This window comes from Emys orbicularis, chromosome 17 (genome assembly GCF_028017835.1).
Source record: "Emys orbicularis isolate rEmyOrb1 chromosome 17, rEmyOrb1.hap1, whole genome shotgun sequence".
NCBI lineage: Eukaryota > Metazoa > Chordata > Testudines > Emydidae > Emys > Emys orbicularis.
In genome coordinates, this window is record NC_088699.1 from 10476489 (window position 1) to 10494369 (window position 17881).

At 47.0% G+C, this 17881-nt stretch overlaps 1 protein-coding gene across 2 annotated transcripts in view; it reads left to right on the plus strand.

The window, feature by feature from the left end:
- Nucleotides 1-5226: 5226 nt before the first annotated feature.
- SGSM2 (small G protein signaling modulator 2) overlaps nt 5227-17881 on the plus strand; it is a 111991-nt gene continuing 99336 nt past the window's right edge. For both annotated transcript variants that reach the window (XM_065418274.1, XM_065418275.1), the window contains exon 1: nt 5227-5302. In XM_065418274.1, the coding sequence (XP_065274346.1) occupies nt 5239-5302 (64 nt within the window). In that variant the 5' untranslated portion in view covers nt 5227-5238. The remainder of the gene's footprint in view (nt 5303-17881) is intronic.

The following is a 17881-nucleotide window of genomic DNA, read 5'->3' on the forward strand; positions in this document are numbered from 1 at the left end:
ATCAGCAGCCTGACTTTCAGAGGTGCTGAGCACGGGCAGCTCCCCTTCACAGCAGTGGCACATGTAGATACTTGGCTCCTCTGTAGATCAGGCCTGTTTTTGAGGTGCTTAAGTATGGATTTAGAGAACATTGTTCACCCACAGAGCCCAAACCGTTTCACCGAAGGGAGGTCAGTATCATTATTCTCATTTTACAGATGGGGGAAACTGAGGCAGAGAGGCGCCATCATTCGCCCAAGGTCAGTGGCAAAGCTGGAATAGAACTCTGGTCTCCTGACTTCTCACCCAGGGCCATCTTGGCTGGAACATTGGCTCATCGTTAGTTGGCCTTTGACTTCAGGTGGAAATTGAATAGACAAAGCAGCGTTGCTAGCCTGGCCTTTTCATTTCCACCTAGCTTGGTCCTGCTTAGTCACTCTTATCCAGATGGTCTCAATCGGGCACTTCACAAAGGGGAAAGGTTAGGGAGACGTTTTATTGTTTTCCTTCCACGGCAAACACAAATCAAGCTTGTAAGTCAACAATGGTGTAAATACAACACAGGGAAGGCTAAACCTGTTCAAGTAAACATGTTCAAGTGCTGCGTTACAGAGTCCACTCTCAGAGCTGGGGGCTTTCTCTCCCGACGGCTTCCCCTTTTGACTATGCAATCCACTACTCCCCACGCTGCTTCTGACTCGTCCAAAGGCCCCATCTAAAAGGGTGGGATAGCGATCGCAAATGGTCCTATGGGTCTTTCTCTTCTTGCCAAGCCCCAATGTTCAATACGTCACAAGGCTGGCATACAAATCATGAAATATCAATCTCTCCTATTTATTTATTTATAAGACTGGGACTTTTCAGCTTGGAAAAGAGACGACTAAGGGGGAAATATGATAGGGGTCTATAAAACCATGACTGGTGTGGAGAAAGTAAATAAGGAAGTTTTATTTACTCCTCATAACACAAGATCTAGGGGTCACCAAATGAAATTAATAGGCAGCAGGTTTAAAACAAACAAAAGGAAGTATTTTTTTTTTCACACATCACACAGTCAACCTGTGGAACTCCTGGCCAGAGGATGTTGTGAAGGCCAAGACTATAACAGGGTTCAAAAATGAACTAGATAAGTTCATGGAGGATAGGTCCATCAATGGCTATTAGCCAGGATGGGCAGGGATGGTGTCCCTAGCCTCTGTTTTCTAGAAGCTGGGAATGAGCGACAGAGGATGGATCACTTGATGATTACCTGTTCTGTTCATTCCCTCTGGGGCACCTGGCATTGGCCACTGTCGGAAGGCAGAATACTGGGCTAGATGGATCTTTGGTCTGACCCAGTATGGCCGCTCTTACAAAATGCCGCTGATTGGGCTGGTGACTGATCATTCATCTGCTTTCATCAGCAGCCCCATGTGACGGTTTTATTTCATGCTCTATGTCAGCGCAGGCCTGAAAGGTCCTAAATCGGTATCAAAGTTAGGGTGACTGGCCTATAATTCCCCGGCTCCTCTTCGTACCCCCTTTTCAAGACAGGTACTACGTTTGTCCTTCGCCCGTCCTCTGGGACCAATATTTCCCCTGCAAAGCTGAGACTGAGAAGGCCAATACACGAAGAAGATGCTAGCGTCTGAAGCGTTGACAGATCAGTAGTTGTGCTGAGCGTATCTGCGGAGGGAGAAGGGGAGCATATGCTTATCTCTTTTTAGTAGCAGCCCTAGATTCCAACACTCTGGGTTTTTGTGGGTTAAAAAAGATACTACACCAGTGTGCGGGTTGGGAAGGGGGTGATGGGTGGTTAAGTCTTCTACCACAGTGGGCCCACCTTTTTGTGATGAAATCTGTCTTGGCTTTATTTGGGGAATGGGTTGGAGCTCGATAATTACAATTCAGAAAGGAGCGAAACCAGCAGTTACTGGGGATTTGCCTCTAGAACAGACCCAACTGAGGCTATGGCTCCGAACCGGCACTCTGCATTGTTAGGGAGGATTGAGTTCGCTTGTGATAAATGAGTGTAACGAGGCAGATGCGCATTGTGCTAGGCGCTGTACAAATTCATAACAAAGAGCCAGTCCTTGCCCCAATCTGGGAAATGGGGGAGGCTTGGCTGACCTGGAGTTCCAGGAATAGACGGGCACCTATGGAATTGTGTATGGCTTTGAGATATGGTGAGAAAGGGAGGGGACAGGATCACGCAAACAGCAAAAGCTGAGTTTTGCAGACTCCGAAAACAAAGAGGAGTTTGAGTTGGTTGCCAGGATGCTGAGCAGAACAGCACCTCTTCCTTGGGTCTAAAAATCGAGGTTTTCGATCCCTGGTGACATCAGGTTTTTCTGACCTGAAATCTTCCTCTTTTTATTACTGGCATTTAAGCGAGCTAACATATGTTCCGGCAGACGTGAAGGCCTATCATTAAACCATTTCATCCCTTTCCACCGCCGAGCAATAATGGCAGATAAGTGGTTTTATGACTCTTTGAATACGTGGAAGGTGATTGCACCTCCTAGAAGTGAAGTGAGATCTACTTAAGAGGAAATTATGGGTTGCTGCCTGGCTGTTAAGGGGAGGAATTGTTCACATGGGTATAGAAGCATAAGTATGTGTAAAGTAGTAGAAATACATAAAAATAAAAGGCGACCAGGGTATAATATTAAAGGCGCTGAAGGGAGGTGGTCTTGCCCATTTTACTCTCCCATATGGCTGTTTACACTGAAAAAGGATGGTGCTATGGTTAACACATTAGACTGGGACTTGGGAGATCTGGGTTGAATTCTGTGGCAGACTCCCTGCATGGCCTCAAGCCAATCACTGGATCACCTGGAGCCTCAGTTTCTCTTCTCTAAAATGGAGATGATGATAATGCTTTCTTCCAGTATTCATCTTCTCTGCTGAGACTGGAAGGGCTTTGGGGCAGGGACTGTCAGCTACTCTGTGTTTCTACAGCGCAAAGGGGCCCCGGTTTCAGCGCCAGCCTCTAGGTGCTACCCTAGTGCAAGTAATAAGAATACACGGCACTAGAGCAAAAGTTTTCCATTCCAAATGTTTACCTTTGTCAGTATATAGTAATACTTCGCTCTCATATAGGGCTTTCCATGCATAGACCTCAAAGCACTTTACAAAGGAGGGACTTCCCTACAGAGGGGGAAACTGAGGCATGAGGAGGGACTTGCCCGAGCTCACCCAGCAGGCTAATGGGAATAGAACCCAAGTCTCCTTAGTCCCCGTCTAGTGCTCTATCCACTAGGCCACGCTGCGTCCCTTGTATATATAAACATAAAATCTTACGTATGTATGTAGCCATGAACAAATGTTACTCTGCTTGATCACTTTATTTCAAACTCCCTGCATTTAGAACGAAATCTCCTCCTGAATCTGTTTTTAACAGATCTGGGGGAAAGAATTTCAAAGCAGCATGTGTGGGTGTTTGCTTTGCAGCACCTGTTTTTTTTTCTGAATCTGTGGGAGCTGCACGGTTAAAACCCTGAATGCCTCCCTTGAAAACAGACTTGCTTATGTCGATTCAACCCACCTGCAAAGAGATCCGGTGTCAGGAAGCATTTGTCTGAGCTGTTGCTACGAAATGTCACTGCCTCGCACCCTCTCCGTAAGCCATTTGCAATCAGCCTGATCTTGGGTTTTTCTCTCTGCCTAATTCGCTTGAAAGGTCACTGGAAACCTCTCTGAGGATGCTTGTCTCATTATAGCACTGGGAGAGTCTGTGGGTTTGAAAAACAGCAGAATGTGCCCAGTGGAGAAGCAGGGTTAGAATTATCTCATTTAATGGACTGAAGTAGCTATGCACAGGAAGGCAAATGCATGCGTCATTCCAAAGGGTTTGTGCAGTACATTGAAACTTGCATTAAGGACTTTACCTTCCGATGGACCCACTGGACACTTCAACGAGGATTGGTACAAACAGAATCATGAGTCCCCTGTTGGTCTCTCAGTGGCTTCCCTAAGGAATGTGATTTATTAAAAAAAAAAAAAAGTCTCTTCTAACTTCGCAGCCCTGCAAACTCAACCTGGGATCTGAGAGTCAAGCTGAGTCCTTTTCTCCTCATTCGTTGTCTATTGTAATAGAGGCCAAACACTGCTCTCAATTGCACCTCTGCTACTTCATTGTTTATAGCTGGAGCTCTCGGCAACACCTGCTTTTGGTGGGTTTGCACAGGTGTCCATGCCTGGAGCTTAGTAAACACAAGAGGGGGTGGAATCCAGCTTGCTTGCTGAGCTGTGTTGGCTGCACTTCGCTCCTGCAGCAGCCAAACTTTGTTTCTGTCACTCACATGAGCGGATGTGACTGAATCTGAGGTGAAGGGTTGGTCCGTCCCGCAGTCGGAGGGAGGTGTGACCAGAGCATGTGTAGACATATGCTCACGCCAATAAAAATGAAGCTGTGGCAGCCCTGCCCGGGACCCTGGGTATGTACTCAAGTGAGCGGCTCGCCCGTGCTGCCGTGGCATTGCTGCTATTGATATTGGAGCTAGCTGGATCGGGTATGCTGCAGTCACGCTTCTGAGTGCAGCGTAGACCAATCCCCTCAGTGAGTTGTCAAGTTGTGGCCAAGCAGGGAGCTTAACCTGGGTTCCCAACCCCAAGGCTAGTCCTAGCCACTGGGCCATCCTTCTTCTGTATTCCGGTGAGGAGCAGGAGCACAAGAGATCAGTGTGGGGTTGTTAACCCTTAGTGTCCCAGTCACTGCTAATGGTTGCGATGGCTGCGGTCTTCTGACTGCCAGCAAGCCAAGGAAGCAGCCACCATTGTATCTAATACCAATATGCTGCTAACCGATGTCTTCATGTAGCGTGATGGTGTAGTAAGAAGCTGCTCATTGGCCTACGTTCCTGTCATTCACTAACCCAAGGAGCCAGGCTGAAGATAGTGTTTAGTTCCGTGGTGCAGTGATACCACCAAGGAACCATATTCTATAGTCTAAGTTGGTTACAGCCACAGCACCTCTGCAGAACTGCACCTGGCTTTTTAGTCTGCCCTGCCTCCTACCCTGTTGCTTGCTGCTGATATGCAGCTGGGGTGACGCATTTAAGGGCATTTCAGTTGTACTGGGGTATAGAAATGAATCCTGGAGTGATGACTGGAGTAACGAAAGCACAAACAGTTCAAGTAAACGTAAAGGTCTGAATTTGGAGGGGAACAAAAGGGGAAATTATCTGCCTTGGACTCTCCTTCCACAGAGATGATGGAACCGACATGTAAAATCTCCCTATCAATATGCTTTGTCTTTTCTTTCAGGTAAAACAGATAATGGAAGAAGCCGTCACCAGGAAATTTGTGCATGAAGACAGCAGTCACATCATCGCCTTATGTGGTAAATGATACATTTGGAAACCGGTGCAGCTAACCGGTGGTCTTTCTTCTTAATTTCCTTATAAAATCAATGTTTGTTCCCTGGGGGGTGTAAGTGCACCACTGTTGCATTGCGAAAGCAGAGACCCGAATGTTACAGAAGTTAGAAAATTCAGAATTCAGCCCCTTCCTCCACCCAGCTACCTCACATTTAGCTCCTTTTATGTTCTTGTGACAATGATCACATACCCCAGTATCTGAGAGGTGGCGTGGTCCAGTGCATGGGGTTCTGGGGTTGGACTGAGAAAAATCTTCATTCTATTCCCATCTCGGCCACTGACTCGCCGCAAGTCACTTCTCTCTCTCTTCCCGCTACCCCCCATCCTTTGTCTGAGTTGTCTAGTTAGATTGTAAACTCTTTGTGGCAGAGGTGATCTCTTCACTATACGTTTGTACTGTGCCTAGCACACTGGGGCCCCCAGTAATCAGAGCATTCCTGGGGGCGGCAGTGTGGGTTAGTGGGCTGAGCAGAGGTCTGGGAACAGGAAACAATTCTTGGACAAGTCATTTAACCTGTCTGTGCTCGTTTCTCCATCATTAAAATCGGGATAGCCACCTACCCTTCATATGACTGCTATGAAGACGGCCTGCTTTGAGAATACAAAATGCTAGATGTGGGCTAAATATTGTTTGTAAGCAGCCTAGTTTTCTTAGAAGTAGGCTGTGAAGAGAGTTTAGTAGGTGCCTTGAAAAATGACCCTCTGCGTTTTGAGAGATGGGGATAGCTAGGGCGCTGTATCTGTACCAATAACTAGGACTCTTATAGCTTTGTCCTGGGTGATATTTTTGCACCTGTGAGATTTGGCTGTCCATTTTCCATCCATTTCCAGGGTGTTCAAATCTCCTGGGCAGCTTTGAAAATTTCACACAAAATAGTATGCATCAAGCCACATGCTTCAGGTCCCAGAGCTCTCTAATTGGAAGGGTGCATTGATTTCTCCATCTAAAGTTCCTCCTTCAGAAGACTCATTCCTTTTTGCATTGCTAACATCGATTTTCCCGGCAAAACTGACTAACTTAATGAATAGGTAGCCTGGGCTGGGTGAAAACACTTTAATTACCACCTTTGACTGCTCTTTGCCATCTTGCACCATCCCTCATGAACACAGCACACATGTACGTAATTAAAAATGGACCCTTGAAACCTAATCAAGGCTCCCACGGAGTAATTCTAATACCTTTTCATTTAGAGTTCCTCTGGGTCAAATTAAGCCCTGTCATAACACTGTTGATTCTAGCTGTGTTATATCCAAGATGGATTTGACAGTTTGAAGGGACTTAACGTATTACAAGAGGTGGTGGAAGGAGAGAGGTTTCCGTTCAGAATTGCATCTGAAGAAGTGAGGTTCTTACCCACGAAAGCTTATGCTCCCAATACTTCTGTTAGTCTTAAAGGTGCCACAGGACCCTCTGTTGCTTTTTACAGATTCAGACTAACACGGCTACCCCTCTGATACCGTTCAGAATTGTGCATGGTGAGGGGTCAACCTCCCTTTCCTGCGTTACAGACCCAAACATAACGGCGTTGAGCTAGTTCCCGAAAACCAGAAAGAGATACTGACCATAGCTACAGTTATCCGAGCTGAGTAAAGTGCTAGTCAACAAAGCGGTATCAATACTGGCAAGCAAGTAGAGAGATTTAAAATTATTTGACGCACTTGTCAGTATCGAAGTTCAGCTTGGAGGGGGGGGCTCACCCTCTGTGATCCTCCCGCTGCAGCAAAGGGTCCGATTCAGCCACCTATATTCCCATTAAGAAGTGCCTTCATCCGTGAGTAGTACCACTGGCTTCACTGGCACTATTTGAGGAATAAGGTGCTATATGGTATGAGTAAGGATCGGAGGCGGAGGTGAGCTGGGTGAGGCGGGGACCGGGGAGCTGGGCTGCCGGTGGGTGCTCAGCACCCACCAATTTTTCCCCATGGGTGCTCCAGCCTCGGAGCACCCAGAGAGTCGGCGTCTAAGGTGCCACTTTTGAAGAATGTGGTCAGTGGGGGAGCGGCCGCTCCCCCTGCTCCTCCCCTAGCTACACTCCTGGTAAGGATGGCAGAGTCTCACCCAAAATGCCTTTCCAAAGGGTGTGGTCTTTCAAGAATAGAAATAGTAAAAATCAGGTAGGGTTTTTGATGCCTACGCCATCCATTTGGCTAGAGGATGTTTCAATTCTTCTTTGGCACATTTTACTTTCCACGGCAGTGTTAGCCAAGTGCAATATTATATACATGATGTATTTGTGCAGCTGGTCATGATCTAAGGCAGACACTTAGACACATGCTTAGTCCCATTGGAGATTCTTCCTCAAGAACATAAAAATGGCCATACTGGGTCAGGCCAATGCTCCATCTAGCTCAGTATCCTGTCCTCTGATGGTGGCCAATGCCAGATAATTCAGAGGGAATGAACAGAACAGGGCAATTATTGAGTGATACATCCCCGGTCGTCCAGTCCCAGCTTCTGGCAGTTAGAGGTTTAGGGACACCCAGAGCATGGGCTTGTGTCCTTGACCATCTTGGCTAATAGTTATTGATGGAGTATCCTCCATGAACTTGTCCTCTGTTCTTGAGACTTAAAGGCAAGAGTTTACAATAAGAAAATAGTTTAACATAATCAGGAAAACTCCTCAGCATAATGACCATCTCACTCCTATGGGTATAGATGGCAGTCTTCCCAAAGGCACCTGAGCAGAGGGGGAGAAAGCTGTAGTTAACCCCATGCGTAACAAGGGCCAGGAAAAACTCCTGCCCCCTCAGCAGAGATGTCAAAGTTTGAATGAGTACTGAGATAAAACTCCCCTCTCGCCTCTGGAGAGTGGTTGCTTTGGGTTTGGGTTGAGGTCCATGCCTGTGGCGGTGGGGTGAAACTTACACTGTCCGTGCTGGTGGATAAATAGAACTGCGTGGCCAGTTTCTCAAAAGAGCTCAACTCCCATTGAGAAGATGAGATGTGGGGTGATAAACTCTGATCCCTTCATTTAGGTGGCTAGAATGGGTGCTGTTGGGTTCCAGGCTCTTTTGAATATCCAGCCCACGCTTGCAAAAATCTGGCACTATTCACCAATATTGGATACACCCTCTGCCCCAGACCCTCACCCCCTTACACCGACCACATATTGCTGGGAATTAAAACTTGTTTAAATTGCAAAGGAATGTCTGCCCATAAATCCTTGCCTCCCCTCTACTGATACTTTAAATACTCTTTGACGTGCGATCAGATTTAGCCGCGGGAGATACTCACTAGCCTGTGGAGAATATCCATAGAAATTCCTCCCTTGGATTTCATGGCACACGGGTCCTGTGGCTAAAAATATCTAACGAAGTATTGATAGTGGCGCAGAGGTTCAAATAGTGGAAGCTGAAGCTGGCTTTAGAAGCCCGTGGGGTTGTTTGAAGAAATAACTATTGATGGCAGATCTTGAATGCAAAGTGCTAAGGGTCACAATTTTTCACTTGCAAGCTTTGTGTCTGGAAAGCAAGATTCTCATTCCCACTTTCACTTTTGTGCCTGCCTGTTAACATATGAGAGAGGGTGATTCTCCTCTGCAAATATGGCTTCCTGGGGTGTCTATGGTTATTGTGTGCCAAGGATAAATTTGCTCAAGTTTCAGGTAACAGATGTATACGTTTCCAGACCTGCAGACGCAGCATGGGACTGATTTGTTTTTTTCTCCCCCTCAAGGCACCTAAAGGGAGTTGAGTGCCCAATTTCCATTGGATTTCAGTGGAAATTGGACAACAAAATTCCATAAGATGACTAAAAATCCCAGCCATAGAATCTGCAGGTCAAATTCTGCCCTAAATCCACCGTGAGGCGTTGTGAGGATTTATCAGTTGAGATTAAGTAAACAAAATGGCTTCAATCTCGTATTGGATTTAGTAAACAGAGATGGTGGGAGCTTTGCAGCTTTGTGTACATGGCCTCTCAGATGCCCCTCGCATATAGTGACTTCATTCATTTCAGTCACAGAGGGCCTACTTTCACACACATTGAGGGTCCTCTTGCTTTTCCTGTTGAATATGACTTCCGCTGGAAATTCTCTGCGATGGCAAATTCATGATTAAGTGATGAAAACTACAGGAAGGAATCCCGCAATGTCCTGCATGAATAATAGGTGTGTCCCTCTAGTTTGGGGTCTTTATCACAATTGTGTCCCCCGTTTAGGATGTAGCAATATGAGTGAATGAGAGACTGTGTGTGTGTTGCATATATTATTCCCCATAGTAACTATATGTTTATACTCTATTGATAGGAAGGATAGCCCAGTTGTTAGGGAACTAGCCTGGGACTTGGAAAACCCAGGTTCAAATCCCTGTTCTGCCACATGCTTCATAAGAATGGCCCTACTGGGTCATATCAAAGGTCCATCTAGCCCAGTATCCTGTCTTCCAACAGTGGCCAGTGCCAGGTGCCCCAGAGGGAATGAACAGAACAGGTAATCATCAAGTGATCCATCCCCTGTCACTCATTCCCAGCTTCTGGCAGACAGAGGCTAGGGTCACCATCCTGGCTAATAGCCATTGATGGACCTATCCTCCATGAATTTACCTAGTTCTTTTTGAACCCTGTTATGGTCTTGGCCTTCACAACCTCCTCTGGCAAGGAGTTCCACAGGTTGACTGTGCATTGTGTGAAGAAATACTTCCTTTTATTTATTTTAAACCTGCTGCCTATTAATTAATCCTGCTGCCTATTCCTGTTTGACCTTGGTCAAGTCACTTATTCTCTCAGTGCCTCAAGAGATAATAGCACTGCCCTACCTCCCAGGGGTGTTGTGAGGATAAATACATTAAAGATTCTGAGGTGCTTAGATACTGTGGTAATGGTGGCCAGATACATACCTAAAGTCCTTAACCAGCCTCAGTATCAGAGCACCTTCCAGTAATGCATTAAGCCAGTGGTTCCCAAACTTTAACAACCCTTTCACTAAAATGTCAAGTCTCGCGAACCCCCCTCTTAAAAATGAATATTCCCAGGGATTTTCTCCTTTACCTGAGTATAAATTATAAAAGCAGTGATCTTGGAAATATAACATTTGTTTTTGTGACATGCTTATTACACACTATTTATTATTAATCATTACAGTATTTTTATTACATTATGGAAATGCCAACACTCTTCCAAGATCTCACTTTCGTAGCTTGTATCACTTTGAATAAGCCTGTTATAAGACAAGGCTCCTATGTTTCATCAAGGAGTATCAGATGTGAAACAGCATGAAGGTATTTAAAAAGCCAAATCAAAGAGTTCCTCCTACACAATCATTCAGGTCTTGAGCAGTCCAGGTAAACAACTCCCGTTACAACAAAGCTTAAACTTGTTCTTCATAATCATTTTAAAAACAATACTAGCTGCCTATTTAATTTTAAAAACAGCAAAAAATATCTGCCTCCCTTTCCATTTCTTATAAGGAGTCTTGAAGTTTAAATCTCCTCAGTGTGATCGATATGGTTGCTTTGATCTGCTTAGCTCTTGGAAGTCCAGGGGCTCTGGGGTCCTGGCCCCGTGCTGCCCGGGGTCCCTAGAGACAGCTCTGTCCACCTTTAGGGAATGTTTTCCCGAGAACCCCCTGTTACATTTCGCGAACCCCCAGGGGTTCACGAACCCCAGTTTGGGAACCACTGCATTAAGCCGTGTGACTAACTTCTGTAAGGATACATTGATGCTGGGACCCACATTCTTGTCTGTTTCCTGGATGGTTATTGAAGATCCGTATGTATATGATATAAAGTCATCGTTGGCTACATTTAATCCCCTGGGTGAGGGTTTAGTTGATATTTTGATCCCTGTGGGATCCCGGGAACTGAGATGATTAAATCTGGTCAGTGCGCGCTGTTCAAAAGTTGTGGTTGGATTGAGCTGTCTTTTTAAAATCAGCTGGATCCTCTCGCTCACCTTCTCAGTGGAATGATCGCTTTGCGGTGTCTGCGATGGTGGGCGATTGACATAACTTGGTGCTGAAGCTTGTTACGTTGGTTCATCTCCTTTTTGAGGCTTGAAGCTTGTGATGACTGGGTAGAGTTGTCTGGCCCTTCGGAAGATGCTTATGTCAAAAAGTTGGCCAGCTTGTCACGTGTGGCAGAGGATTTATTAAGGACTAAATTGTCCCGTTAGGCACGGGCCTGAATAAGACACAGCGGACTCAGACACACACTTCAGAAATTCCTCCCCAGGCTCCCCTTGTGCTGGGGGATGGGAGAGAGAAATCCTTCCCCTGTCTCCCCCCCGCCCACCCACCCACCCACTACTTCCCTGCACTTGGCCAAGTTAGTAGGACCAAGCTAGCCCATACTACATATTTTATGCACCTCTTTCTCCTTGTTGTTTGTGGTTGATGCACATAGCACCGTCTTTTGGAGTGGGTGGCTTTGCAGCTGTTGCTCTTTGAGGCTCTGCTTAGTGGGTGCCTGCATTTAAAAAAAATTGTCTTTATTTTTTAATTCCATTAGACACTGTTTTAGTTCCTCATCTGTAAGACAGGATGAAAAATAATACTTCCCTTTGCCTTTCTTGTGAGCATAGATCCTGATCCTCCACAGAGCACCACATTGGCAGACCTCTGCTGACTTCAGTGGTCTGCATTGTTTCACGTCATAGTATCAGGGCCTTAGATTTTAAGTTTTCTGGGGGAGGGACTTTTTCTGATTATGTACACGTACAGCATCTCGCAAGCAGCAGTACTGCCAAGCCTAAGCATTTAAAAAAAAACAGGAGCCAGGCCTGAACAATCATGAGATTTAGAAAAGGTAAATTTGGGGGGTTTTTTATTTGCATTGGGTTTTATCTGGATCATGCTTATTTGCTTTTCTCCACAGCCAGGAGGGTTAGAAATTTGCTTAATTTTTTTAGAAATGATGACCAAGTTTCTCACTGACTCCAGAAGCTAGAGTTTGAAGGTTAGCACCAAATATCATGAGGGGCATGAAAAAACGGTGCAATATGGCTCTGATCTCGGCTGGAACGTGAAAGGTTGTGTGCAGTCACCTCTCAACATAGTGTTTAAAATAGAGGGGGGTATGGCAAGGGCTAAAGCCATGTGATATCAGTATAAAATATGCAAGCAGCCTCTCATTTTCCATACCGAGTGCACTGTCTGCTACCCAGTTTGTACTCCTGCCTTGCAAAGAAAGATTAGCCAGTGTAATGTCTGTGTAAGGGGGAGAAAAGGCAGCTGTTAGTATCTGATAAACCCTTCATCTGAAATTAAGCATCGCTGTCAAAAATTCCTGTTGCCGTCCCCCATCCCCAGCTGGGCTCTTGTTCTCAGTGTGTGATATTGTGTCCTAAGGAGTGAGTAACTCTTCATTAGCCCGCTTGCTGTTGCTAGACAGTCTTGATTAGCCTAAGAAAGTATTCTGACTTGAAGCGGGGCTGCTGCTTTGAATGTAAGAAGAGACCATAATTAACTCTGTACAAGGACTAGGTGAAGCTGGATGTTTTGATATCACCTTAGCTAATTGAATAGAGAAACCACAGTGTTTCCAGCAGACTTGGCTAAACAGTGCCTGGCTGGGCCCTGCTTTGGGTTTTCCAACTCTGTCTCTCTCTCTCCAGGAGATTTATTCTCCCTCTATTTAAAACTCAGTATGTGAGTAACTTGCCGCAAGTCTTCTTTTTATAAATATAGAATACTTGTGAATCATTTTACGCTCCTGCAAAGCTGGGCTTAGCAAGAGCCTCTCTAAAGGCGCCGTGATTGCTTTTTGGTCCCTGTTATGCACTGTGTTAATTGCAAGGCTGCTAGTCGTCCTAGATCTGGAGTGGCTACGAGTGTCTGTGTGAGTTAGCAAACCCACGCCTTTTCCCCATACACGTATCACCACGAGCCCTGCTCGCTCCGCATGTGGGAGGCGGGCCGGGTGAAACCGAGGTATTTTTGAGAACCCAAAGGAGGAATGCAAAGGACTCGGAACCGTCAGGGACTACTGAGTCCATTGCAGATAGATCCATCCCCCACGATGCAGATAGTGTTTACGCGGGAGTTCGCCCAGCCTAGCCGGCTCCATTGGTCTTGCTGAATGGATGGAGGACAGCGCTGGAGTGGATGCACGGAGGGTTGGGCTCTGTGCCATCTCTGCATAGTCCAATGTGTGGAGGGACGTTTAGGGCCCCGGCCAATGGTTCAGTGAACATGAACCACTGTGTAGGGATGAACTGGGGCTGTGGAGCTGTCACTCCCTGTCCATGGGCTTGGGGGCTGACTCCATCCCCGCCCACCCTCTGCACAGTTCCCCAGACAAACTCCATGTAAAGGCATGGGGGGGGGGGAAGAATTTCACCCTGAGGCACCCCCGATGTGTTGTAGATCTCAGATCCATAGGGGCCGCTGGTGCAGCTGTTCTGTGGGCATGAGGCCAGTCTGGCTGCCACTACGTGAAGTCTCCGGTTCTCTCCTATCCTCTTGCGGAGAGGGAATGCTGGGGCCACAGATCCTGCATGAGTCTGGAGTAGCAGCTCTGCTCCCGTTCTGTATCCTTTGGGAGGATCCATCCTCCCATTACCCCGTGGAATTCCCCCAGCTCCCTGTGGAATTACTGACACGGGGGAGACGGATTGGCCCAAAGGTCAGAGATTTTAGCCAAAGAACAGAAAACTCCTGCATACATTTTAAAATGTTCACGGTGCTTGTCTAGCTACATGGTCCAGCCATGTCTATAGGAATTGTAAAAAGACAGATGACCTGGTCCAGATCCTCACCTGATGTAAATTGCAGTAGCTCCATCGACCTCATTAGAGCTATACACTCTGACCCTAGCTAAAGATCTAGCTCCTTGTCATCAAATACATTGACAAAAGATGCTAGGATTAGTTTCACCAGGAGTTGTGCTAATCCAGATCTCAATAAAAACCTGCCTTCAAATAATGTGTATCTCTCATTCAGAGAATTGCTGAATTAGCTGCTTGTATTGTAAGCACTTTGGGGCAGATAGTAACTTTTGTTCTGTATTTGTACAGCGCCTAGTACAGTGGGCCCCAGTCTCCAATTGGGGCCACTACGTTTTTCTGTACTACCAGTGATAATTTCTTTAGTCCTATTGGGGTAAAGTTGTAGGGCAGGCATTTACGGCTTTTCTTCTGCTGGACCTTGACAGGAGTCCAAATGGCTAACTTCCCACGTGCTCAGGTGGAATATTCACCCGCTTCAGAGGTTCAAAACTGTTAGGGCCACTACGTTCCTAGCTTCATCAAACACATTGCAACAGAGCCTGAGAACAGGCGCCTCTGTCCTTGCTTCTTGCATTGTGTGGTTCGGGTCCTGGAGCAGGGAACGAGCGCCCAGAGTTTTGCTGGGTTTCCTGGATCTTGCTTGTGTCATCATTAAACCCAGAGGATGAACCATCCCTGGTTTGTGATGAAACCTCTTTTAGACGGTGCAGACGACTGGAGGAGCAAACACTAAAACGGCTGATGCTCTGGTCGCACACACTTCACCTTGACAAAGCTTTCTGCACTGGGCCATAGATTCAAAGGTACCTTATTGCTAATCCTCACTTTTGTGCCCCCATCCCCTGTACATGTTCTCCTGTGTGTGTTACTAAAGGAAATACCATGATTCAGGACCAGGGACAGCTCCCCTCGGCCGACATTTCAATCCAGGGATTGGGTTGCCTTCCCCTCGGTGCTGTTCAGTACAGAACTATCCCATACCACTCGGAGGTGGCTGGTGGTGTTTTTCGCTGTGATCTGACTAAGAGGAAAAAACAGCACTGACACGGGCACTGTTGTGGAAAAAGCTGGACGTAGATGTATGTGTTTTCAAACCTATTTATAGCTCAGTGATGTCCCTTTTCTTTAAGCACGTCGGATTTTGAGGCCTCCAGTTACATGACTCAAAGCTTTGCTCTCTGAGAGCAGCACACTTTGTACCGACACTGTAACATGGCCTAATGAGGAGCACAGCGGGACAGGGACCGTGTTTCTTAAAGGGACGCAAAAGCCCTTTTGCGAAGTCCGTCTGAGCTGCATTCGTGGGGAGGGAATGAATAATGCCAGCACGGGAGGGTTTGTTTGCTTTTACGCCACCCACAGCTCTTTCCCTGGCAGGAGCCATTGCCGTATGTCGGGGCGGGGGAATGAGTCAAGCTGGAAAGTTTGAGTCGCATTTTTGCAACTGAATTAAGAAAACACCCCTCAGCTGAAAGCTCTCCAGGGCAGGAGCTGTTCCACGTGGTGGGGCTTCAAATCTAGTTCTCTGGTTGGTCCTGTAATCAGGGCCGGTGGGCGCCTAAAAGCCCGCTCAGGCGAGGAGGTGGAGTGGAGGTGAGCTGGGGCGGGGGTGCGGGGAGGGCTGCCCGCAGTAACGGGGGGCGCACAGGGGAACCGCTCCCCGCCCCAGCCCCCAGATCACTTCCACTCTGCCTCCTCTGCTGAGCACACAGCCCCCGCTCTAAGTCTCCTCCAATCGGCGCCGCAAGCCTGGGAGGGGAGGAGAATTAAAGCAGCGCCGGCATGCTCAGCGGAGGAGAGCTGGGGCGGGCTCCCCGGGTGGGGTTAGCTGCTGTGGAGGGGGGCGGGGTTAGCTTCCGCGGGGGGGGGGCTCCCCGGGCCGGGTTAGCTGCCATGGAGGGGGGGCTTGCAAGGGGGGGTAGCTGCTGCAAGGGGGGGGCTCCCTGGGTGGGGAGGGTTAGCTGCTGCGGGGGGGGGTCTCCTCGGGTGGGAGGGGCGGGTGGGCGTGGTTAGTTGCCACGGGGGGGGAGGGAGCGCAAGGTGGAAGTTTTGCCTAGGGCGCGAAACTTCCTTGCACCGGCCCTGCCTGTAATACAAATCCTATTAGGAAGAGAGATTTTCTTGTATTGTAGGTTTAAGTGTGGGGGGTTTTTGGTAGTGTAGGTCCTAACCAGACCTCCGGAGTTGTTCTGCCTGTGCTGGAAAATCTTATCTCCAGCCCTGCTTCATTTACACAATGGCAAAAATTATTATTACTTTTTTATATAGTCATTTTTGAAAGAAAGGAAGAGAGTGTTCTGCATTCACTAGCAACGAATTCAAGGATCAATGTTAATAGCTTGGAGACCTTCAAAATGATCAGCCTGGATTTAAATACTCTATTCCTGCCTTTAAATATTTCATTTGTGGGTCGCACAAACCTTTACTCTTATCAAATATATTCACTTGGTGGAGCAGAAGCTTCCATTCCATTGTCTGCCTGGTAAAGATTTTATTCAGTTGTCTTATTCCTTCATCTGTTAGCTTTTAAAGCATCACACTGAGCAGATAAGATCTGGCTCGGTTAGCACGGAGACATGCAGTCCTTTAAGCTTGGTTTGTTTCTTATTGTGTTAGTTATTGGTGCTTGCTTTCTTCTGCAGCAAATGTGCTTTCACGTTGTGAGCATGATTGGCGAAAACTGACTGTGTCTGTCTCTTGATTTCGAAACCCAGTTTAACAGATTTGGAATCTGAAGGCTCAGGCTCTGTGCTGGCAGCATCTTCGTTGCAGAGTGAGCTGAATCAATGGTTTATTACTGGGCTAAGCGCCGTCACGTTTGATGCTGTTGCAGCCACTGTGTATATATATAGAAAAAAGGGCTTGGATTTGCTTAATAACCAAGCTGGTGCCTTTAAATGATAATTACACCTTGATTTATGGTATATACTGGGATTTATAGCCATAAACCGTGAGGACCTTACTCAGGCAGAAATCCCACTGGCTTCCCCAAGTCAGTCTGAGTAAAAGAGAAAAATGTTCCTTGGGATTTGGGCTGTAGCACAGGTTGTCACTGTGAATAACTGAACATAATTACCACTGATACACATGAGCTATGTTATGATAACTTTGTTGTAACAAGGAGTTTTAACGTGTTGGAGGAACGTCCCTCTGATTAGGAGCAGTTAGCGGTATCTGGGATGAAATTAGCTGTAACACAGTTTCAATAAAACTACCTTAGGACCTGATCTTGTTGCCTTTATTTGCCCGAGTAAGGGTTGTGAGATTAGTTGCACCGGTGCTTAATGTGCCTATGTTAGAGCTACAAACGATGGCGACAAAGCCAGCCTGGTTCTGTTCCAAACGGACTCCAGCCAAGAGCCCGTCCCGCTGAACGCTTTCAGTAGCCCACTGGAATTGAGCCTGCCCATCACCTTGCCCTCCTGGTTGTTGAAAGGTTGGAAAACATCCTGGGCTGAAAGATATCTTTGCAACAAAATGGCCTCCAGCTCCCTCCCCTCCCCAGGGTTGAGACAGGAAACCAGGTGGATCTTGGTGGTTGTGATTTAAGTTTGGTTCATTTAAAAGCTTAACTCAAAAGGAAACTCAAGGGAGGCAAACTCCCTGCAGAAGATATTTGTGTGAGTCCCTGATGACTCTAATTCACCATGTTCCCTCCCTGCCCCTAGCTCTAACCCACATTAGTTCTCAAGGCTTGTTGTCCGCCCCATCCTGCTTTTCAACCTCCGAGCTTCTTCCTTGCAAAGCCCTATGGTGCCCTGGTGCTTGGAAGGGACCCAGGGTAGAGTGGTTGACCAAGTGGGGAACAACAGGGCAAACTGTGGAGAAAAGCCAAAAGCAGCTTGCACTGACGGCGCTTAGAGGTTGATCCTGCAAGATG